At 38.8% G+C, this 9,388-nt stretch overlaps 2 protein-coding genes across 6 annotated transcripts in view; one reads left to right on the top strand and one right to left on the bottom strand.

The window, feature by feature from the left end:
* Nucleotides 1-684: 684 nt before the first annotated feature.
* LOC127942337 (dual specificity protein phosphatase 4-like) lies at nt 685-6,069 on the top strand. The gene is made up of 4 exons (XM_052538023.1): nt 685-1,186; nt 1,891-2,018; nt 2,513-2,732; nt 4,402-6,069. Exons 1-4 carry the CDS (start codon nt 811-813, stop codon nt 4,779-4,781), a joined length of 1,104 nt encoding a protein of 367 aa, XP_052393983.1. The 5' UTR covers nt 685-810; the 3' UTR covers nt 4,782-6,069.
* A 943-nt stretch (nt 6,070-7,012) lies between these two features.
* Nucleotides 7,013-9,388, bottom strand: part of LOC127941485 (poly [ADP-ribose] polymerase tankyrase-1) — a 99,015-nt gene continuing 96,639 nt past the window's right edge. For 4 of the 5 annotated variants that reach the window (XM_052536560.1, XM_052536558.1, XM_052536561.1 and 1 more), the window contains 2 exons: nt 8,660-8,816; nt 7,013-8,566 (listed from right to left, as the gene is read on the bottom strand). In XM_052536560.1, the coding sequence (XP_052392520.1) occupies nt 8,480-8,566; nt 8,660-8,816 (244 nt within the window). In that variant the 3' untranslated portion in view covers nt 7,013-8,479. The remainder of the gene's footprint in view (nt 8,567-8,659; nt 8,817-9,388) is intronic. The other variant, XM_052536559.1, reaches the window with a different exon arrangement.

The raw sequence follows: 9,388 nt of genomic DNA, 5'->3' as shown, positions 1-9,388 counted from the left end.
TTAACTCTTTACAAATATAGGAAGCATACAGTAAGTTGTCAGCTATATATATATGTATATATATATATATATCTATATCAAGGTAGGCTACGTAAACTTTAAAGTCTTACAGATTATTACAGATTGTTACTGTAAAGCGTACTTACCATCTGGTGGTACAATGGAAACCACACAATGTGTGTAAAATTCATGAAACATAATCTATCCTACATTATTCATCCAAAGTATGTGAACCGTGTTTACAGTAAGCACCGGGTTCCCACGCTAGATGTTAAGCATTAATTAAACAATAAAAAAAAAACGAATTCTTCAGTGTACATAACTGACTGCAAAATGGTCCTATAGGCCTATTAATAAACTATACTCTGTGGTTTCGTGTTGCTTAGCCTATACAAAAGGCTTTATTTCAACTTCGCCTGGCCGTGGGTGTATCTTCTAATGTATTGGTCCTCCTTATGTTGTTTACCTTAGATATTATTATTATGAAAATTTATTTCAGCAAAATGTTTTCATCATCTCCAACGAAATATCTGATAGCTCAATTCTGGTTTCGATCTTCGCTGACTGTTATGAATGAAGAGAGCTTAATGAATGGAGCTCGTAGCAGACGTCATCTCCATTGTGACGTCGCGATCCTTTTATGGAGCGCCCGTCTGAAGCCCATTCATAAAACGGAAAGAAGTGCCCGTGGTAGTAAAGCTCTCAGGAGGGTAACACAACATTACACTGCGCACTGGCAAGGCTGGATTTGACGTATTATTGTTATTAAACCACCATTTGACCGTGACCAGTCCCCGTCGGAGGAGGAAAATGGTCACAATGGACGAACTTTGTGGAATGGATTGCAGCGTTTTGAAGAGGTTGATGAAGGACGACAGTGCGAAATGTCTGCTTTTGGACTGCAGGTCGTTTCTGGCGTTCAGCGCCGGTCACCTCCGCGGTGCTGTAAATATTAGATGCAACACAATAGTTCGGAGGCGAGCGAAAGGCTCCGTGAGTCTGGACCAGATTCTGTCCGGTGATGATGAAGCGAGAGCCCGTCTGAAATCAGGGCTGTACTCCGCCGTGATCTTGTACGATGAGCGGACCTCTGATACAAACACCATGAAAGACGACAGCACGATCACCCTGGTGCATAACGCTTTGTGTAGGGACACGTTTAGGACAGATGTATATCTGCTGAAAGGTAATTCAAATCTACGCTACACAGAAATCTATTTTGCTTCTGTATTTCTTAACGCAACTGTAGCCTACCATCTGAAATAATGTTGCCATGTTCTGAGAAAATATCTGTTTTCATTGTGGTCAGCTCTGAGATAAGGTCACATAGATTTTCATTGCTGGACAGTCCAGTTTAAAATAGTTGCTGTTCTTTGGAACACTCTGACTCATCTAAGCTTGTCCAGGCTGGTTATTCGTTGTGTGACCAGTTAACATGTTCCAGCTTGACCACCACAAGCTAACCAATATGAAAATAGCCCCAATGCTCTGAAGAAACCTGGATCATGACAATAATTTTATACACGTTTCAAATTTTTTCAAATTTAAATTCTTTCAAATTTTTTAGTTCTTATATAGACCAACAATTTAATATGCATTACATTTCTTTAGAGAATCATTAATTTTATTCTTTAGTAGGCCTTTACATTGTGTTAAATGTATTCAAAATGTCATAAATGTATGGCTTGCCTGAAAAGAGTGTTACCACAATAAAACAGTGAAATCATTCCATTCAAGTATAAATTCGGGGGAAATTATTATTTTTTTAATTAGATTGTTTAGGCCTATGCTGGTTCTAAAACCTTTTGTAAATAGCCAACCAGCTTTCTTTATGCAGGATACAGTTTGTGCAAATGTATTGAATTTATATATATATATTTCATTTTCTAGGAGGCTACGACAGATTTTCCACACAGTATCCCGATTACTGTTTGAAAACCAAAACACTGGCGGTGTCCAGCCCTCAGTCCAGTGTGGAGAGCAGCTGCACCTCCTGCGGAACTCCACAGCATGACCAGGTAACTACATTAGCACCAGTGGATACTTTTAGGTCAGTTAATGGACAGCACTGTGTAACATTAAACGTCCTGTTGACTGCTGTCATCCGCTGCTCTTTCCGGCTGATATAGCAGTGCTTTAGAGTGCGTTCGTCCGGTCTTCCTCTCTGATAGGGGGTGTATTGTGTCAAACACTCCAGTATGCTTCGGTGTTGATCCCCAAATCAATCATTTCCTGTCTCTACAGCTTGTTAAGCAGGCCACCAATGACATAACAGTGGGCCAAATCAATATGCATTTCCAGAATAAATAAACCGGACGTTATTAACATGACCTTTTTTTATAGCAAACCGAGGTGTAAGTGGTTTGACGCTGTAATCTGCTGCAATGCTTTTGATAAGTTATTGATGGAGACCTGTGATTTCATGAATATAATGACAAATTAATAAAACTATTTATTTACATGTATTTAATATTCATTATTAAATATTTTCTTGACACTCTTTTTATTACAGGGTGGCCCTGTGGAAATCCTCCCCTTTTTGTTTCTTGGCAGTGCCCTCCATGCATCTAAAAAGGACATGCTGGATCGTATGGGCATTTCTGCTCTATTGAATGTATCTTCAAATTGTCCAAACCATTTTGAAGGGGATTACCAGTATAAGTCTATCCCAGTGGAAGACAACCATAAGGAGGACATCAGCTCTTGGTTCATCGAAGCCATTGAATTTATAGGTATGGTCATTATAATTATTCAATAATTATTATATATAATACATATTTGTTTAATTATATATAGATTTGTTTGATTTTGTAAATTGGGGTTTGGATGGTTAGGGTAGGTGTACCCATAAAGGCATAAATAAGTCTTTGTTGTTATGGCTCCTTTCAACTGCAAATGATGTGCAGTTCATCAGCAATTAAAACGATGATCTGCATTGCAGAGCTTTTTCAACAAATACACCCTCCTTTTTAGTCTCTCATCCATTTCAATAGCTCATCTTGGTCATCTATGCATGTAGCTTGAAGAATATGTTTGAATGTGTTTTGGCATTTGACGAGTTATTTGAGAAATGAGATGGTGAAAATTGAAGTCTGTGTGTCATAGGTGCAAAATACAGGATGAATTCTGTGGTATGGGTGGGTTTTCCTCATAAAAGGGTTTCCGTGACTGAGCGAGGGGGGCAGGCGAGGGATATGGGGTGGGGAGGGAATCCGGTATATCGAATTTCAGCTCAGCATCCTCTGCACTAAAGCAAGGCTCCCAAGTAGGCTCGCCGCGTTTGATCACACCATTCTAGGTGTGTGTGTGTGTGTGTGTGTGTGTGTGTGTGTGTACTTGTATGTATGCGGCGGAGTGCACAGCTTAGGGACCAGAGTCTGACTCATCCTCCATTCGGGGGTGCCTTGAAACTGGATTTACCTCAGATCTGGTGTGTATGGCTGGGCAAAGGTGTATATGTAGACAGTAAAGTGCACAGGAAATCTAAATAATGTTTGGATATACGTGCTTACCCTTTGTACCATAGACATGCCACGCTTTTGTTAATTAGCAGCTCGTTAGTAATGGCAGCAGGTGCCTGTGTGTACAGTAGTGTGAAATCCACCCCAGACCATGTTTCCTGGGTGTTGAGTGTTGTTTTCCAACTGTGGATACCAGCTTTGGGTGAATGTGTAATTTCCATTTCTGTGAGTATTGTTAGAAATGCATTGTCCTTATTATTGGTCATTTTAAGTGGTAATAATACATACAAATCACATAATTTTTTCTATTAGTACTTTTTGTATTAAGTTAGTACATTTAATTTGTATCTTGTTAAAACAAAAAAAGATTTATATCAAACTACGATTGGTCGATCAGTCAGCCTCTTGTTTGATTGGATGGACTTCTTGTGACAGTAGTGAGGCAATGAAGATAATTAAATCCAAGGTCATCCAAGGTCAATAGAAAATGAGATCACAAGTATTTTCTCTATAAGGTAATAGTTTCATTAACAATTTGGTCAGCTTATATACTTTCAATCTAGTTTTCTCTGTTTTGCAATCTCCCATCGTGTTTCCTGCTCTATTTTCAGAGGTGAATTGATTGGGTGTTTGTACTCTAAATTTAATGAGATGATAAACAATAGCAAGAAAGACGTTTTGTACCGAGTTCCCGTCACAAGCTGTATGCGAAACCAAACATAACCTATGCCACAACTAGAATGAAAAAAAAATGTCTCACTTAATTCAATATATATAATTATTATTATTAAATGCATATTACAATGTGACTTCCGATGCATATTAAAATGTGACTTTTGAACCTGCAGCAAAATGCTGCGGGCGTCAGCTTCACAGTAAATGCAGTAGGATGACTCATGTCTGAGCTTCATCGGTGCTTAACTCTCTGCTCTTTCCTCAGACTCCGTCAAGGATTCCAACGGTCGTGTTCTGGTGCATTGTCAGGCTGGCATCTCACGCTCGGCCACTATCTGCCTGGCGTACCTGATGAAGAAGAAGCGTGTGCGTCTGGAAGAGGCCTTCGAGTTTGTTAAACAGCGTCGCAGTATCATCTCCCCCAACTTCAGCTTCATGGGTCAGCTGCTACAGTTCGAATCTCAGGTGCTGGCCACTTCCTGTTCTGTAGAGGCCGCCAGCCCTTCGGCCACTCTCGGCCCCAAGTCTTCCTCCACCCCCTCATCGCCCTTCATCTTCAGCTTCCCCGTGTCAGTAGTGATGCACAGCCAGTCCAGCAGCCTCACCTACCTTCAGAGTCCCATCACAACCTCACCAAGCTGCTGATACAGCGCAAGACTGAAAAAAAATTGCTCACAAACACCAGAAAGGGTGAATTTTTCAGACGTTCTTCAATCATTTGGTCATTCTAGCTTAGCTGCACCCCTTTTTTTTATGACTTCACTGGTGACCCATCCTCATCTAACTCGCCCTGCAGTCTCCACCGCACATTATTATCAGAAGAATAAATCATAATATCCTGTGGGGACATTTCATCTCCTTCATTTCCTGTGCTTCACTTCCAAAGACTTCGTGATTGGCCGGCGGGGCTTGTGGGAATGAAGAACAGGAGGTCCTTCGACCCTGACAAGTTCTTCACACTGCGTCTGGACTTCCCATTTATCACTTCCTCTCCCTGGCCTTCCTGAATTCTTTTGATAGAGACGATTGTGGCATGACCTTTGGAAGGAAGTGTCTTTCATCAAGCATCTGTCAGTGCCTTGTACAAAGAAGGTACACAGACACTTTCACAAGACGCTCACGTCACCGTTGTTTCAGACTGATCGAGAACAAGACGTTCACAGCATTTCACTCTGCAATACAGATCCGTTCCTGTCACAGATCAGAGCAATAACTTGATTCCCCTTCCTTCCAGTCAACACCAAAGCACTGTATGTTCTTATATAGTGTGAAATTTATCTGAAAAATTTGGTTTTATTTGGTAGTTTCTACTGAAGAGAGATTTATGATTGATTTCTGCTGTATGCCTTACCAACAATGACTTCCGCACGGAATGTTCTCATTAATAGACTATTTAACAAATAGAGTAGGATAAATCTGGGTTGTAGGCCTACACTGAACCTTTTTACACTGGAAGTTAGGAATGGGACAATTGGGAAGCCACTTTCCTATGAGTCGATTTGTTTTTTAATATTCCCCTTTGTAAAGCTCTGCGAGGGAAACATGCCTTGAAGAGTCCCTGTAGCAGCTGGTTTGTTCATGTGTGTGGGGACCTGCTTCTTTTTTATGAGATTGTGGGCACCTTTTATAGCACTGTAAGCGATGCACAATTGATTTGAGTTTTGTTTTGCACCTCGCCGGAATTGAAGTTGTAACCGGGCAGCGTTTCCCACTTTTTTTTTTTTGGCATATTAAGTGATATGTTTGTCTGTCAAACACTGAGATGAATGCAATACTTTTTACTGTACTTGTGAGATGTTATTGTCTGACGTGACGACTAATGGCAATATCATACTGAGGGATTAAATTTTTTTAACTCTACCCTGTTCTGTTGTATTATATGTGCATTTTATTTATCTCACGGTTGTCATTAAATAAAAACCATGTTCTTTAATGAATGTGTGGAGTGGTTAATTTGTAAAGACGAAAAATGCTACAGATGATGAATCATATTTTGCTGTATAGCAGTAGGCCTGTAAGTAATATTGCAATCATTTTGTAAAATTAATATAACATGAGCCATCTCATTATTTCTTACACGAATTAAAGATAAGATAGAAAAGAATAGCGCGCTCGATTATGCGCGAGAAAATAATATATCGGATAAATGAGGGAAGGATTATGAATAGATTGATGTTTTTTTTAAAGAGCTACAGCGCCTCCTAGCGTGTGTTCTGATTTTACTTCACCGTCAAGTCTGAGTCGTTTCGAGTCATTTCCCGAGAAGTTCGCGGAAAAACACTGAAATAAGACGGATTCCTCGATCAGAATCCACATAACCCTTAGTGATACGCTGCAGCAAAACTGCACTACGCTGTAAGCAATTTATTCACATATATTTTCATTAAATGTTTTAAAATTATGCTGAACTAGAAGCCGAAATGTTGCATAGCACCGAGGAACACAATATGATCGAGGCTTATGGACCATTGTGGACTACTTGAGATAAAATGAAAAGCATTTTTGTTAAATATTTAGTACACGATTACACAACGGTCGCGAAGCCTTGTTTATGATGTTTAATGTACTCTAATGTGAATTAAAAGTAATAAGCGGTGCTGTGAGAAACGTTTAGGCCTTAGGGGATTGAACAAATAATTTTTTTAAACCTGATATTTCCAGGATTTTCTTTTAATCCAACGCCACTGTAGGCATCTATGACCAGGTACTTTACAGGGGTTCAGTAAAGTACGTGGATTTTATTATTATTATTATTATTATTATTATTATTATATTTAATAATAATTTAATTCAGCGATTCTACAGCAATTAAGGCCCAGCAGACAAGTATATTAAGCATATCACACACACACGTGTGAGAAAAGACAGTAGACATGTTATTTATGACATGTACTTTATTAAGACATTATTACATGATTGAAAAGTGTTTGATTAGTCCGAAGATGGCTTATGGTAGACAAGCCTTTTCTGATTAAAGTTCACAGGAACATGGAAATGAAGTAAAAATACAGCTCAAAGAACTGAGAAATAGTTCAGGAGTTGGTCTCCTAAATTTCGGCTCGGTGGGAGCAGTGGGCATGTCTGTGCTCATACTACTAAGAGAAGAAGAAAGGTCTGCTCTCTTTCTCTCTGGTTTGAACACAAAAACCTGGAGTAAGGCAGATGACCTCCAGTACACAAGTGCAGAACCACAAACTACACCTGAGCCAAGCAACCAAACCATGAGACTTTCAGAGGTAGAGCCACGTCCTTCATTTCATTCTGTAACATGAATGCGAGTCAGCAGATATCAGTAGTGTGTAACAGGAAAAGCGTTACGGAGACCCTCGTAAAAAGAGGAGTTTCTCTGACGTCAGAGAAACAGGACTGGAATGAACAAGACTGAGGAGTTCTTGTGGTTGTGATTTAAAACATATCGGAGGCAAAAGTAGCGACTTCCAAAGCGAAGTCACTCGGTCGTCCGAAAATATAGAAGGAAAGATCTGAAAACAAAAATTCCCACTTCCTTTACAGTACTAATAAAAACCACTCTGCATTGGTAAACATTAAAAGCTATACAAAGGCATTGTCCATTACACAACCTGTACATTACTGGACATTGTATTTTTTTACCTATGTCTTTAAAATTATTCTGAAAAACTTAAGACCTGCTTAAAAGTGCAAATTCTTTAAAAGATGCATTTTCCGATTAGGCAATGGCAATGGAATGGGACATTCTGACTAGTATTCCCGTGCAAAGATATGTTAAAAAAAAAAACAAATAGAAGGAATAAAAGCATACAATTTTTGCTATTTTGTGGTCAAAGGTCTTTTGAATAGTTCTGATCTCTGCATCAACAATCTTTTTGCTTTAAAACCCCTCTAAGGCTATTTTTTTTAAATGCATAAAGAAAAAGAAAAACCACATCAATGAGATTTTCAGGGTCTTCAATAGTGGAAAGCAGGAGTGCTGAGATGTCAGGTCCCTTTGAGACGTGCTCCATTATTATGACTCAAACGGATGAAAATAAAATAAAGGTAATTAATCACAGTAAAAGTAAAACCATTCAAAGAAAGGAAGTTAATGCTTGAAACTGGTAAACTGAATAGAATGATGGGGAAGAGGTCACTTGTTGTCTTTCATGGAGCAGGCGAGTCCTTCCGTTTAGCCCCGAAACAGCATTATGGCCAATATCCTCACCCTTGACCTGAAAAGGAAGGCCAGGAAACGGCCAGCCAAGGCAACTCATTCTTGTAAACACTCAAGGTGACATAAATGGAGCCTAACTGCAAATTAAAGAGGCAGCGCAGAGGTTTATGGGTGAGTGGATGTGATTCCTAACAGTCTGAGCGTTTCATGTGGACTAGGACTTCTGCTCCGCAGCTGCTGGTGATGGAGGTGTGCTGTCTGGCTTGATGATCTGGTATGTGATGAGGTACTCTGGGTAGGCCTGCAAAAACACAAGAGTTGGAAATGAGCCAAATATCTATTACCTGAAATTTTGTTTTGTTTTTGCAGTTGTTAAATATCTGAGCTCTCTCACCTGTTCGCCTCGGTAGATGACGTATTCGGCGTAGGCTAACCCGTTGACACTGGGTCGGCCGATGACGGAATGGTGTCCTGGAGGAGCGTGGGCCATCTTCATGGCACTGAACTGCAGGAAGGATTTACCCAGAGTGACCCGGCAAAACAGCATCTGCCTGCAAACAGCACAAGTTGCAATAAATAGTAATAGAACATTATATTTAAAATAAATATTTATATATATTTGTAAATAATTAAATATATATATATATATATATATATATATATATATATATATATATATATACATATATATATATATATATATTAGTGCTGTCAATCGATTAAAAAAAATTAACTAATTAATCGCACAATTTTCTAAAATTAATCGCGATTAATCGCGATTAATCGCAATTAAAAGACTGAAACTTTTTGGATATGTAAATGTAAAATGTAAATAATTAATGTAAACTCAAGACAAAGAAACTATTTAAATTCAAAATATGATTGTTTATTGGAATTTTTGTTTAACTTGTAACACAGATTTTCTCATGTAAACAACATACCTGCAATAAACCATCAATATCCTCCAAATTAACTGTTGGCTTGAAAGCCATTACAGAAATAAAAACAGGCATGTAAGTACCATTTGAATTTCAAAACAATCAATGCCAATAAAAAACAAACATGATTTCCATGTTGAATTCTAAGTGGACTGCAAAAAAATTCCAAAGTATAGTCATTGCCA

Source organism: Carassius gibelio, chromosome A21 (genome assembly GCF_023724105.1).
Source record: "Carassius gibelio isolate Cgi1373 ecotype wild population from Czech Republic chromosome A21, carGib1.2-hapl.c, whole genome shotgun sequence".
Lineage (NCBI taxonomy): Eukaryota > Metazoa > Chordata > Actinopteri > Cypriniformes > Cyprinidae > Carassius > Carassius gibelio.
The sequence above is the reverse complement of the archived record's forward strand: the minus strand, read 5'-3'. Positions and strand labels throughout refer to the sequence as shown.